The sequence below is a fragment of the Lagopus leucura genome, unplaced genomic scaffold (genome assembly GCF_019238085.1).
Source record: "Lagopus leucura isolate 7727_CA_CO unplaced genomic scaffold, USGS_WTPT01 Super-Scaffold_739, whole genome shotgun sequence".
Classification (NCBI taxonomy): domain Eukaryota; kingdom Metazoa; phylum Chordata; class Aves; order Galliformes; family Phasianidae; genus Lagopus; species Lagopus leucura.
Window position 1 is genome coordinate 10145615 of NW_024962255.1, and position 15282 is coordinate 10160896.

General features: G+C 38.3%; 1 protein-coding gene across 2 annotated transcripts; it reads right to left on the reverse strand.

Annotated features, from left to right (window-relative positions):
- Positions 1 to 533: 533 nt before the first annotated feature.
- DNA2 (DNA replication helicase/nuclease 2) lies at positions 534 to 15282 on the reverse strand. Of its 2 annotated transcripts, XM_042863132.1 has the most exons (21): positions 15237 to 15282; positions 14857 to 15029; positions 14334 to 14517; positions 12420 to 12565; positions 11926 to 12051; positions 11237 to 11456; positions 10601 to 10718; positions 10121 to 10286; positions 9135 to 9329; positions 8088 to 8318; positions 7599 to 7715; positions 7398 to 7507; positions 6058 to 6167; positions 4818 to 5042; positions 4119 to 4312; positions 3931 to 4020; positions 3626 to 3818; positions 3080 to 3169; positions 2018 to 2200; positions 1730 to 1876; positions 534 to 1083 (listed from the first exon to the last, which is right to left on the reverse strand). In XM_042863132.1, the coding sequence occupies exons 2-21, from the start codon at positions 15021 to 15023 to the stop codon at positions 1027 to 1029; spliced, it is 3069 nt and encodes a 1022-aa protein (XP_042719066.1). In that variant the 5' UTR covers positions 15024 to 15029; positions 15237 to 15282; the 3' UTR covers positions 534 to 1026. The 2 variants fall into 2 exon arrangements, with proteins under 2 accessions (XP_042719066.1, XP_042719067.1); XM_042863133.1 differs by lacking the exon at positions 15237 to 15282 and having other exon boundaries at positions 14857 to 15113.

Below are 15282 nucleotides of genomic sequence, written 5' to 3' on the forward strand. Positions count from 1 at the left end.
AACCGCCCCCCACTGCAGCTCGCAGTTATCGCGATACTCCAGCCCTGCGCGGGATGTTAGCGAGCCTGGCTGTGGGGGAAGGAAGGCGCGGGCATTTCAGGACGGAAACATGCTGTTTCTGGTCACGCTCGTTTTTACTTTTAGAATTAGCCCAGGAAAGAGCAGAGCACGGAGGATTGCTCAAAACCTGGCATCACGGACTGTGCCTGTACGAGAAAGTTTCAGAAGTGACACAGGTCAAAGGAATACGAACCACTTGGTTCCTCGTTTGGTGGATTGAAACAACTACGAGCCCTAGGCAGAGCTGCAGCTAGGGAGAGCTGGTCCAGTTCCTTTCTTTCCCTCGACCTGCTCAGAAAAAGGAGTTCAGTACATCCGTATCACCCTTGTCCCACTTGCATGGAAAAACCAAGGGATTACAGAAATAAGCAAGGGAGCTTCAGCTGAGAGATTCATTACATTATATATATAAAAATTAAAATGTTCTGTACTTAAAAACAAAAATCAAAGACCATGAGGCTTTTTTCCCCAAACCACACAACACAGCATTTTAATTAGGAATGTTAATAAATGGGATTAGTGGATGTGACCTACATTTTAATGTGTAAAATCAAACTGAGCGCAGAGAACTCAGTAGTGGCTCAGTACAGCACTGAACTCTGCCCAGGCCTCCTCCTCAAACTTATATGGATGGGGGGATAAGCAGAAATGTGTTTACCAAAATAAAAAATGAGCATAGAAACAGCTAAACAGTACCTGAAGGAACAAAATACTTTACATTCCTGGTTTGTTACACGTCCCCTGGTTCTAAAAGGACCAACTCAACAATCAGTTTATTAAAGAAATGTGTATCGTTACTTTTACTGAAAGAAACATTTAAAATCATTGAAAATAATTTCAATCTGAATGAAGCCAAAACTGAACTGTGCATGTCAGCACTCACATTCCACTAAGCAATAATTTACATTCAGCAGCACCAGAACAAGATATATGAGAAATATCTTCTAAAACAGTCAGTCTTCACAATTATAAAATGTTACATTTGTGGATACCTTCATGAGCCCCTGCGGGAAGATTGAAGATGTAGGAAGTTAAGGAAGTAGCTCGTAAGCATCTTAGGGATGTGCTGCTTTCAGAAACAAAACAAACAGGAAGTGTACGAGTATGTACAGATGTCATCTGTAAAGAAAACAGCTAACTTTCCTATTTAAATAGGAGATGTAAGGAGCTGAAACAAGAACAGACTTGATACAGTGCCAGAGAGAATGAAGAAAAAGATGAACAGGTCACAGGTTAAACAATTTTCTAAGTTAGGAACCTTAATCCTGAAGCATTCTCTCAATAGGTATTTAAATAAATGGCTCTTCCAAAAATAGTCATCAGATGCCCTGAAACCAAGACAATCAGGAAAAAGAAAATGCAGAAAGCAAAAGCATTAAAAATGTACTCATCAAATTTTAAATAAAAAGCTATATCAAAGTTGATTTGCAAATCACCATGGAGTTTTATTTCTACTTTTCAAGACAGAATGGAAGTCCTAGATCTGCCTATTAGCTTGTCATCAAAGCCTGCTCCTGGCACACGCAGACCATGCATGCATGCATGCATACCATGCTGACAATTAGCATTACAAATATAATCTAAACGATCAAAGGTCTTCCCATTCTTACCTCCTATCCAAAGTAGTCTTACCTTCCCCCTTTCACAAAACAGTATTGAAAAAGGATATCATTGCCTCAGACTGCAGATGGCAGAGCAGCTTCTCCAAAGGAGGGTAGCGGCGGAGTGATGGAACGCAGCCCACCATGATGAGTTTGTGCTTGGCTCTTGTGATAGCAACATTGAGTCGTCTCCAATCCTTCAGGAGGGCACCAAGCTGATAAATAAACAATCTGCTTTTATTTTTCCCATGTAAGTTGCAGAATTAGAGGTGGATAATTTTCAAAATGTATCTAAGTTTAAGGTTCAGGATAGTTTTTAAAGTGGAATGAAAGTCAGGTTAGGATGAACAACTCACATTTTCATCGTTACTGTTCCTAACAAAAGACACAATTATGATACTTTTGTCTCTTCCTTGGTATTTGTCTATAGTGTTGACTTCCACTCTGCTCTCCTTCAGTCTTGCCATCAAATCAGTGATTATTTTCAACTGATGTCTGTATGGCGATATAATACCAATGTCTGAAGGCTTACAGCCAGCCTAAGTGAAGCAAAAACAGAAAACAGTCACTGTAGTTAACTTGTTTTTCTTTTTTTTCCCCAGCTGAAGAAGCCTGTAGGATTATTATTTTTTTTTTAAATAGTGTTGCAAGCTATCATCTCTGAAGTAAGAAATCAATGGAACTCTAAATGAGATTGGTATAAATCAAGGAAAATATTAATTACTGCAAGATCCCAAGCTTTGTCTTCACCTAGCATAGACAGGCATTCTCAAAATCCTCATTCTTCTTTCTTCTTCAGACTGGGAAGTCAATATGCAGAACTATTCATTAGTCTGCAGCACTCCTCAAGTTGACTAGATTATGGCCTCAAGTTGCTCTAGGGGAGGTTTAGGTTGGATATCAGGAAAAACTTCTTTACAGAAAGGGTTGTTAAGCAGTGGAATAGGCTCCCCAGGGAGGTGGTTGAGTCACCATCCTTGAATGTGATTAAAATCTGTTTGGATGTGGTGCTCAGGGACATAATTTAGCGGTGGGTGGTTAGAGTTAGGGTAGTGTGGTTAGGTTGCAGTTGGACTTGGTGATCTTTTTAGGTCTTTTCCAACCTGTGCAACTCTGTGATTCTATGAAATAAGGGAGAAAGGCAAATCCCTTCCCCTCCCCCTCACAAGAAAGCCCATCCTCATCTCTTAAAGAATTTAGCACTCAGCTTTTATTTCACCCCAAACTCCAACCAGGCATGTGACAGGGAATTGAATGCAGACTTCAGACCCCTTATGTAGCAGCACAAAGCCAACCATGAATTTACCCTCACAGTTATCCCACCAAGAATAACCACACACACATAGTCAGAATTTCCACAGCAACGTAAGATTAATTACAGAACACTCCCTCTTAAGCAACATTCAAGTAAAAGATACCTTAATGAATAAAGTTGTGAGGAAGAACACTAGTTTGGCTTCTGTCACATTACATACACCACCTTTTTCTGTGTGTTCTGGTGCTGGGACCTTTAAAAATATAAATGGGAAATAATGAGCATCTCTGAAGGTGCACTGTATTCTCATCCTTAACTCACTCTATCATACACTGTTTATGCTACTTTTTATTTTAAGGTAGGGGTAAATGCTAAATTCTACAGAGTACCTGTATCAGAAATTAACCTCAGAGCATTTACAAAGCATGCTGAAACAATTAGACAGAATTTGTTTCCAGTAACAGCCATTTCATAACTCCAAATTTCTAGTAAGAGCAAGTCACCTCAAGAAACTGTCAAGGCTCCATCATCTGATTTTACATCTATACAATACATATAATAAAAATAGACTTTTTGTGGTGAGGATTCTTTTCATTTTGCTTGACTGCTGTAATACATGAATCTTATATTGAAGACAGACTTCTACGTTTGAGATGGATTTTCTAGCATATAACAAAATTTAAATGGAAGAGAAATAAATGAACTTGACCTTTTCAGTGTTCAGAAAACATACAGGTTTGTCTGGCTCAAGTACTTCTTTCAACCATATTTTTGAAGCATCTGCAAGCTCCAGTTTCAGCATTTTTAGATTTGGCAAATTAGCAGTGGCATTTGACACCTTCTCTGATCCACATTCCAGTTTGCCTTCATACACTAGCTTGTTACTCAGTGACATAATTTTACTAAGGATGAAGAAGAAAGAAGTGGTATCAAATCTTGTAATTTCAATCTCATGTTTAAAAAAAAAAACAAAGGAAAACTACTGTAACAAATAAGTTTAACATACCAACATACCTGTTCATTCTGTATTGCACAGTCAACTGGACAACAGCATTTTGGTTTTGCTCCAGCCTTTTAAATAAACTTTCACTCATACCAAGATCTCTAGTACAAAGTAAACAATTCACAAAAGCATGTCAGACAACATACTGCAAAAGCCCTCCCAAAATTCATATTACTGGTACTTGTCCAGCAAATCTCACCTTGCTTCTGAATTCTGTACAAGTGGAGGCAGCTGCTGATGGTCCCCCACCAGCACAAACCTTTTGGAACAGAACAGTGGCCCCAGACAGATGGGCTGGCTTATCTGGGAAGCTTCATCAACTATACAGAAATCAAACTGCTTCTGAACAAAGATGGGGTGATTTATGCCCATGCAGGCTGTTGCTACCACTGGCTGAAAAATCAAGACACACTAATAAGAGAAAGCTTCAATCCCTGCACAGAACATTTTTCTGGTTAAAAAAAAAAAAAAAACAAAAACATTTAAATTAACTAAAGATAAAACCAATAAATTTTAGCCCTTTAAATCAATGCCATTCACACTGCAGACATATTGACCTTGTATTCTTAAAGTCTAGCAATCTTGAAATCTCACTCTTTCAATTAATTTACTTTGAAGTTGCCACCACCTGTTTCTCCAACTCTTTGGGAATTATTAAATGTAATTATCAGTTATTTTGTGTAAACATAAAAAATGCTTTTCAGCTTTTAGACTACTAGAATTAGTCATTCTTGGCTGTAATGAAATTGCAATGATGCAGGAATTGAGCATCTGTTTCAGCACAGATTTCTCCTGCCAGTAACACACTCTTGAGATGGGTTCCTAACTCTACAGCATCTGACCAACCAGAATACTAACATAATATGCACTGCAGGCCTTGCAGAAACACTTCTCTCACCTGACTGTTGTAGAGCTCTTCCAAATCCATTACAGATTTAATTGATTTGGACCTGCAAATTTCTTCTTCTGTAAATTTCCGTATATCTGGATGAACCTTCTGAGCTCTTCCCAAACGCAAGAAGCCTACTTTGAATTTAGCTAGCTTCAGCAGGATATTGTCCACAGCAGTGTGTGTAAAACTAGTCAGAAGAACACTGAAGCCACAAGCAGAGAGAATTCTCACCTAGTGAGTGGAGAAGAGGAAAAAAAAATTGCATTTAGCTTACAGAAAGACTTAGCGTGACCAAGGCTGGGGTGGAACACTAAGTTTTCAGATGGAGCCAACAGCAAGTATGACTTCATTAATATAATTCTTCCCAGCCAAATCAGCTAGTGTGCTATTATCAAGGGAATATGAGCAATAGAACTGACGCATCTCCTAGACAGCAGGCTTACTACACGTGATACAGAAGAGTAAGAGAAGGACATCTACACATGCTTGCAAACTACATTAAAAAGGCAGTGTGCCAAAGAATATCAATACTGTATGCAGAAGCCTTCCAGACCAATTCTAGAAATAATTTTCCCCATGAGAGTTTAACATCAAATTCAGTGGAATGAGCTGATCCAGTAATAGCAGCAGCTTGCTCACTCTTCATCTTCCTCTTGCCCCACCAGTTCTCATGCAGCAGGGAAATGAAAGGAGGCAGAAGACAAAACACCCGTTCAGGAAAGATAACAACTGGATGTGAAATATCACTTCTTTCAGGAACAGCTCAGCCCACGGCCTGAACCCAGTAAGTTCCTGCAGCCCATTTCTGGGGAGAGAAAACCACTCGCCAGAAGGGTCAGTGACTGGACCACACAGCTTCAGCACCTTGGGTTTATACAGCTCCCATTGGGCAAATTGTAGACTTCCCCAAAGAGTCCTTTTTTTGAGCTGCAATTCAAGGCTTGAGGACTTGTTGGCATTTGGGGACAAAAACTGTATCATTAAAATGTCACAAAGTGATTAAGTATTACTTCAATTTTTTCCCTCTCACATATTCCCATAGAAGCAAAAGACAATCCTATTCCACAGAGCAAATTTTCAGTTCTACCAAATAAAAGTTCTTAAATTGAAACAAAAAGTTTCCTTCTTTGAAATTACACCAATAGCAGTACACTAAGTTAGGGCCATTACTTGAGAAGAGCATAAAACGTGTTTAATGCTCTCCAAATCTTACAAATCTTTTCAAAATCAAAGCACAGGATCTTACCAGAGCGCATATTGTAGTTGTTTTTCCTGTTCCTGGCATACCCACAATAAGCGTGTAGTCTTTTGAAAGCAACACTTGTTTCATTGCCTGTTTCTGAGGCTTATTCAGACCTTTAAAGCAGAAAAAATAACAAGAAAATGTCTACACTTCATAATTATACTTGCTAGAGCAATAATGTTCAACTTTGCAATATGCAGACAAGTAGTACAGGGTCTGTACTGCTATCTCAGAAACACATCATTGAAGATGTTTTGTGACCTTTTGCAGTTTATTTTTTCTGATAGCCTAAATGTGATTGATATCTTGTTGCTATTTTCCATTTTTCTTTTCATCATACCCATTTTCATATTCAAACATGCAAACTGAATTGCACAGACAGCATCATCTTGCTCAGAAAAAAAAAAAACACCACAGGAAGAAACCAGAGCTGTGTTTCCCCAGTCTGATGCAGATGAGCAGTACAGTCTGGTTATTTGGATTAGGCAAAGCTCAAGCAAAAGCAAACAAACAAACAATCAAGGAGCATGGAGAATTATTGGTGTCTTACTGAAAGCCAGGTTTTGTTTGCAAGTATGGGAAGGAACTGTTACTCCCTGTCTTCCAGTATTTGTTAATCCATCATTCTTCAGTTCTAGCACATACACCTTCCTCTCATTTCCTTCCCCTTTCAGTGGTTTGCTAGAAGGCTGGGCAAAATTCTTATTTGAAGCAGACCTCCAAGCAACAAGGTGCATCTTCTAGTTTTCAGAAAGTTTTTATATGAAGTTATTTGTTTTAAGACAAGTGAGTTATGTTTTCAAAGACATCTCAGTCAGCAGTAGTGCTATTTTCACTGACTATGACACTATCATATACATCCTCTGTTCAAAAACAAAACAAAACAAAACCAGGAGTGCCACAAAGCTTCATATATTGCAGAGTAGTCAACAAGTCAATAGAAGAGCCTATAGAAGTGAATGTTTACATCAAAGCCCATCTCCTTTCTTCCACTGCCTCAAAGTCCACTTCCTCTATCCCAAGTCTTCCTTGTTTCCAATTTTGTAACAATTAGAGAATGCTAAAACTGCAAGCTACAGGAACTATTAAAGTAAAACAAAATTCTAAGCAGACATCTGGTCACATCTTCCAAGTAGTTCGACTGATCACAGAAAGACATGTAATGTAACGAAAGAAATGTCACAGAAAGTCATGTAATGCCAGAATTTATTTTTAAACAAAAAACTGCTACTAGACCCTGATGTAGAAAAAGAGAGCTTGTATCAACTGTGATAAATGCTTTGGCAATAGAAATATACCATTAATCATAAGACTTTAGGAGGAAAAAAACAAAGCCTTAATACCCTTTAAAATACTTGCAACAGCTTCCTTTGCTTCTGGAGGAAGGACTGAGCTCAAATGCTGAATAAAACGAGGTTTGTGGAAGTCAATGATCAAGTTGCGGAGCTTTTCACTGCAGATGCAAAAATACAAGAATCGTGAGTTTCTCATTGAGAAAATACCTAAAAATACTCAAAGTGTGAAATTAATTTGATTCTTCATACCTGACTGGGGAATCTTTCATCAGTTTAGAGAGGTTTTCAAAGGGAACTCCTATACCACAGTCTCCTTCTTCATGATCCAACCTAAAAGTGGTACTCTCAGGGAGCTTTGATAAATTCCTGAAGGATGACAGTAAGATGCACAAATTAATTCTGCTTACAAGCAGTAAGTTGATGATAAAAGTCTCATTAATAAGGGCACATTTCAAGGCAGTACAGTCTGAATAATTAAAGTTACTAATGACAAAAACAACCAGAGTATCCATGGAAACTTATGTTGGAGATACACTTTGCAGGTATGTTTTTTAATCAGTCAACATAGGCATAGGGACACCGATCTGCCACCTTCAGTCGTGATTTTTAGAATATGCCTCCATGAGCCAAGCAAGAAGAGTCAGACCATTTCAGAGCTTTTTTCAGGCCTGGGAGTGCCTTTCTTGAAGCCCATATCACAGTGCTGCCAAGCAGATGTTTTTCCTTTTATTCTATTACCTGCCCAACAAACAGGAGATTGTTGTTGCACTGATTTCTCTCACGTAGCCAGTAGCCAAGCCAAGCAAACCATTTTCTTCTCCACTCACAACGATTCTATCACCAACCAAGAGGTTTGCTCCAGGTACAACACCATTTTTACGTTGGAAAGAATGCAGATATTGTCCTTCGGAAACTTCCTGAACTTGATCAATTCTGATCATGTTTCCAACACAGTCTCCAGCCTTCTCTCTGTGAAGTTATTACAGAAAAATTAATTTTTCAGTGTAAGATCCCCACAGTAAGACAAATATTTTATATATGTAAGCAAGAAATAAAAAAATTTAGTCAGTTTTCAATAGCCTCTATGACCAGAGAAGAATTGTAAAGATATACAAACACTTTATACTTGCTTCAGCTGATACCTAAAATAAAATTACAGATAACTTTGTTAAAAACTGAACACTAAAATATATGGATACACTTCACTGAAACGTTTGATATTTGCTTAATAAATTGCTCGTTTCACCTAAAACACCACATAAACAAACTCATTTAAATGGATCCACAAACCACCCATTAATTTTTGCATAGCTACTATGTCCAGGGATATAAGACAGAAAATACTTCAGCCAGCAAGAGTGTAAACCCTTAGTGTTTATCCACATTCTCAGGCAAGCATAGGAGCAGAGCCCAAAATACATCATTATTTGTCAATAAAGCCCTCAGAAAACCAGTGCAGTGAGCTGGACTCACAGCCAGCATCCTGTGTCAGCCTTCAGGAACTGAAACAAAATGATACAATTTCTACTTCTGAAGGCTGAGACTGCAATTAACTTACTGCTTCCCACGCCTGACTTAACAGCAACAGAAAAACATATATCAAAAATATATAACCTGTAAGTGTAGCAAGCTAATGATTTCATCAGCTCACATCTCAAACTCTACTTTACAAGAAGTACATCTGATTATTTCTACATGTAGTAGAAAACATCTAGGTTCCCTTGTGAGGAAAACAATGCCTCGCTTCCAAGCACTCATTTGTACCAGGTTAGAAATTCATCTTACCTTTCCAAAGAAGGTATCATCCATATATTTTTATACCCCTTTTTACTGTCTCCACTTTGCATCTCCAAGGTTAACATCAGATACCACTGACTGAAATACTCTAAGTGGGAAGGTTTCAGGTGCTGTGTCTCTTTTTCAATAATGGGTATCATAGCAGGAGGAAAAGACACCCCAGCCATCCTTTCTTCTACAGCTCTAGGAATAGAACCAAGCACAGGAAAGAATCAACTTCCACCACATTTCCTGCAAGTCAGTTTGTACATGAGACCAATTTAAGTTTATACTGAAACACTGAAAAATATAGCACTTATCATCACTGAAATAAAGTTGATTACATGTCCTTTGTTCCTACAATCTCATTTAATAGCTTCACATCATCTGTATGACTTTGAATTAGGAAAGATAAGTAGAAGACCAATTGAAAACCTCCCAAGAATAATTCTGCAAACATTTAAGCATTTCATCTTCTATTTCTTTTTTAGTAAGATATGAATACCATGGTGGTGCTTACTTAAGCAAATGGGATTTAACAGTTAATAAAAAAGCAGACTTCAAGTCAACTCACCTTGGAATTAAGCATCAATAGGCATTTATACATAATCGTGCATTTAAAAATGCAAACCAAGTGAAAAAAAAGTTAGTTCAAAAGTTGTTCAAACAGCTGGTGACTTAGGAATAACATAATGCCGCAGTACCTGAATGTTATAATGATTTATGAAGCAATTACTAAACCATATTACACTTATGCACAAAGCCAATTCCCTCAAAATTTCATTCCTACAACCTGAAAAAACAAATGGTCAGATCAAAGAAAATGTAAGAGTTATTATGCTGGAGTTTATGGAACATTGTTTGGGAGTGCAAGAGTTGTCATGAAGAAATAATAAGCCATCAAATCACAAAGGTCAAATAATAGTATCAAAGGCTGAAGTTATTCTTATTTAAAAAACAAGTATCAAACCAGGGTGGTGGGATTTTTTTCTTACCTGCTATATAGAAAGCAATTGTGTATTTGGGAACAGTATTTACAGGTTTGACTGTCATCAATTACAGGAGGCAAAGCAGCAAGCTGTGACTGCTGTCTTCCCACAGCAGATTTATACATACTGTGCATTAAGTAGAAGGCCACCTGGTTTCTTAGCTTTATTAATTCTGTCAAGAAAAGAACAAACTAAGCTGATACTTTAAGTGTAGCTTTTAATCATTCTTAGTCCAAAAGAAACCAGGCATCACACTTCAGTCAGCTAAGAAGTAGATACTCATATAGCAAAGTCCTAATGAAGTATTAATAAAACATATTTCAGTTTTGAACATCAACTTCATAGAATAAATAAAATTACAACAAATGATACAGCCAAGTATAACTTGCTCCATGAGAGAAAATCCTGCTAGTTCAACTATTACTGAAATGCTTCATTATGATTAAACAAATCAAGTAGGTTTCAAGGGCGGGAGGATAACGTCACCTCTTCTATCCATGCGAGTTCCAGTAACAGGATACATAGTACCAGTTTTAAGATAAAGAAGAAATCCAGCTTCAGGATCCATTCTCCTTTCTAAATTCAACAACGTATACAGGATAACCTGCAAACATTTTATATGAAACATACTGCGTGTCATGTACATGTAAATACTTAAACAGCTTCATAAGATAATTTATGTAGCCATTACTATTACAAATAATTTAGAAAGCATAACTAATAAGCACCTAACCAAGCATTTGACTTAAAAGGCATCTTCCTTAACAAAAGTCTGTACATGACTGCCCCTCATTCAGACCAGCTATCTGTCAAGATGCACAATTATAGTTCTTCAAGCTCTTTGCCTCGAGCTAATACTCAAATGTTTAGTAAGAAGAGACTAATCAACAGTTTTTCAGGATAAAAGCCATAAAGCTGTTTGAAAGACTTAAATAAGCATATATCCAACACCTCAGCTAATTTTTAAATCATCAGCTTTGAGCATGCCAGGGTTGCTCATCCATAAATCCAGATTACATCACATACAAACCAAATGTTTCATATTCTTGAGACAAAGTCAGTCATTCTAATAAGACAGATTGCTTATAGCCACCAGTAGTCAAATTACACTTCTTTTTGTACCTGACTCCTGTGCTCAATAGAGTTTGATTCCTTGCCAGATTTGAGCTCTAATGGCATTATCCTGGACTGTACGCCGCACCGACGATGGATTTTCACCCTGGCTGTAACATCAATCTTTCCCTTCAATCCAAACCTGGGAGACCAAATGTTCTCTTCAACGTCTAAGATATCTACAATTTCTACCTTAGAAGAGCAATCTGCTGTTTTGTCTTCACTCGGCCTAGGAAGAAACAAAAGGAAGGGGGAAGTTAATGATTTTCCTTAATATTTCAAGATTAAAACACATTGTAGTATGTGTGTGCTGACAAACTATTACATCTGAATAGTAGTTTAATATTCCAGTTTTTAGTCATATTTACAGCAACTTCTACCTTAGCCAGGTGATTAAAAGAACAAGGATGTTTAAGTACTAACGCATCTACTCTCTACCACATTGCTCACAATGATTTTAACATCACTGTGATTTTTATGTTAGTCCTCCCTCAGCCTTGTAATAATCATTCTTGATGTCTTTCCCACTACTCATAATTGCAACTAAATATGGAGCTCAGTGTTAGCTATTTAGGTATCGAGGCAATTAATTGCTCCATGTCAGTTAAGAGATTAGTATAAAAAGCTCTCTTCTAAAAACTGAAAGTGTCCCAAATAAGATACACAAATTAGAATCATTTCTAATTTTGGATTCTTACAGTTTCAGTTGCATTTGATTTTGGTTAGCTGGATTGCGCATGAACTCTTCTGTCCACTTAAAAAATGAAGGCAAATATTCTTCTATCTCCTGCATTACCTCTGTTTGTTTCAGCTTTAAGTGATACCTACAAAACAAAGCCATTTACATTAGGGCAATAGCAAAATTAGCTTCACCTTTGGTACCAAAGTACTTCACATTCATGGAAATAATTGCCAAGTTTAAAGAACCATCTTTAAAACACAGATAGCAACACATTCACATCACCCTATTAATTCATAAAACTACAGCTGAGCACCCATTAAGAGAAATAAACTACATTTCCCATTTAACTCCAGCAGGGCAGGCATATTAAATTACATTATAGAGCAGGGAAATAAGAGATACCAAAATTTCATTAAGATTGTTTGGTAAGATGCTCTCCTAATAACAGTAACCATTTGTTAAAGCATCTAATCTCCCAAATATAAAACCAGATCCTTGCAACGTACTTACATTTCTCTGAGATACTTCTGCCCAAAAACAATTTTATTTGCTAGTTCCTCCACTTTTTCAGGTGACAAATTATTTGTTACGGATTGCTGGAAAATTTCATGAAGAATTGTACCAATGAGTGTTTGCCGTGAACCACACTCAGAGCCCTGCAATACAATTGCACAGTACAAAAGGTTTAAGATTCATATTCACTTCATGCAGATTTTCCACAGAATTTCTGGGCTTATTTGTTGCATGTGACACATCTCAATTGTTTTAATAGCAAAATTATTATATCTTTTATCTCACTTATTAATATGGATTCAAATGTGACTGCAAATACAGACAAACTGCAGTGAGTCTCTTCTATTGCTTTACCTCCCATTTTTATTCCAAATCCACTGTTAGGATACAATCCCTAAGCAATTAAAGAAGGAACAAATTCACATTTTAAAGTGTATTTCAAGAAGGTTTTCCTTGTGAACAGCATTAACAGCAGCATTTCCTAATGCAACAATCTTTACTATCCTAGAAATACTATGTTTACATTATCCATATTTGAAGCAATTTCCTGCATTTTATGAACTCACATAAAATTATTCCAACATCAGAGTGGCTCAGAAACCCACCTAGTTCACTGCCAGGAATGGATAAATTATGACTTTTGCATAAGCCCCTACCAAACAGCTGGAAAGATAATCAGTTTGTTTGGAAGTTAATGGTATCTTTCACAGAACCAGCGGTGTGGAACCTGAACACAACTCAAAGAGTGGCGTTATCAGAGTCAGGACCCTTTGTGTTGTCCTGTATGGGAACTGCTGAATCACAGCCTGAACCTCTGATTGATCACCTGAAGTGAGCAGTGAATCAGCCATGCGAGCATAGGTGAAGGCAATTCTCCTGTGCTGCCAGAAGGGTGGATCCTGGCTCCATCTCTCCTAGACCCGTTTAAGAGCTGATTGCCAGTGGGGAAAGATCTCTTCTGGAGATCCCTCCTCTGGCATTTTGCAGCAAGCCCAGGACATGGGTAAGTTTTCTATCTATTTTCTTTTTGTTATTATAATCTGCTCTGCCAAATTCTCTTGCTTATTTCATAATTATAACATCTTTATATTCACTGACTATATGTGTCCCTTCCCAACAATTAACCTATTCCCGTTATTTCTCTAATTAAGGCCTCCTGTTGACATCTCTTTTCAGTCTGAACATCCTGCACTTCGATTTCTTGCTCTGGTCACAGTTCCCCAGCCAGCCTGTTTACTACTTCCCTTGCCCATCTGGATTTACATGCTCCTCATGTCTAGTTTTCCTCAGCTGGAACTGGCAGCCATTGCTACTCTACCGCTCACGTATCAGCAAGGTCAAACACAAGAAACCTTTTCTCTCTTTGAGTTCCAGCACAGATTCCAGAATTAGCCCACACCAACCCTGACTACAGTACAGGCATACAGTAGCTAGATCTGGAGCTAACACATGCTTCTCATGGGGTACCAGAAAAGCCTTTGCTGAAATGGCTGATGTTTCAGAAGCTTTTTAGTAGCCAAATGAGACTACATTTTCACATAGCCAACAAGAGGTGCACATCTAGCAAAAACTTCTTACGCACAAGAAAACATGGCTAGGAACAAGTAGAGTATAAAAGAAGTTGCCAGAAAACTAGAGTGAGAAGCATATTTTTGTCCCCATTTTCTGTATTAACAACTCAGAATAATTTCAATTGAAATTCTGAAAAACAAACATAACAAAAAAAGGAAAAAAAAGTAGTCCAAAAAGCAAGTTTTCCCTCTGAATTGCTCTTTTTCTGTAAACATTATGACTAGCTACTGACATTTTACAATATCACATTTCAAACAGTTTTAGTATTGAGCTAAGCCACCATTCTCAGCTGAAACATTAACTTATTAATGCTACAACATCAGGTGTTTTAACACTTACCCTAAACCTTTCACTCAGCACCGCTTTTCTCATACATCGAATGCTACTGGATATTGTAGTGCCAGAGAGCAGCAAATCTGGGTAAAGAATGAGATATCCAGACTGCTCACTTATTATCCAGGTACCAGAGCTACAGTCCCCTTCTAAATGAACAATGTCTCCTGGAACAACTGGAACAGACTCCCTGTAAAGCAAAACATTTCAACAACAACAATTTGCAAGCGCAGGATACCACATGTAAGAAATTAACAGATTCAACATACTTCAAAACCTGAGGTTACTATGAGCTTTTTACTGACAAAACTTTAATTCTGAGCACTAGGTCACGGATCAAATCCACATGAAGAGAAATCCTGATGACTACAAATCATTCCAGATTCGTCATCACAGATTTATCCTTTCAGCCATTTTAGAACCGATATATTTTACACCGACATGCTATACTTGATGCTTATAATATCTCCTCATATTTAAGGGCATAAACTGCTTCAGAAGCTCAGCAGAATCTCAAAGCACCGCTCACCAGCTGTTCTGAAGGACGCACAGCTCCGTATCTCCCGGCGATGTGGAAGCGCTGACTGCCAGGTGCTTCTCAGGGTCGCGTCCGTCCCGCCGCACCAGGCGGACCTCCAACACGCGGTACCTGTTGTTCAGCCCGCTCCTGAGCGCCGCATTACAGGGCTCGGTCATCGTCTTCTGAAAGCACAATTAACGCTGCCAAACCCACCGCAGTGCTTGATGAAGAAATAGACCGGCACAAACCCACCTCCACTGCTAGAACGCGTGTCAGCGCGGATAAATAGAGGACTACAGCGTGCTTTTTAAATTGCACGCAGGCCTTTTCCCTTCTCCCTCCCGCCGCCCAGCACCGCAGTCCCTCCGCTACACAGCAGCCAGCCTCACCTCAGCCCCGCAGCGCACCCCAACCGAATCCCGCGCGCCGCGCCAA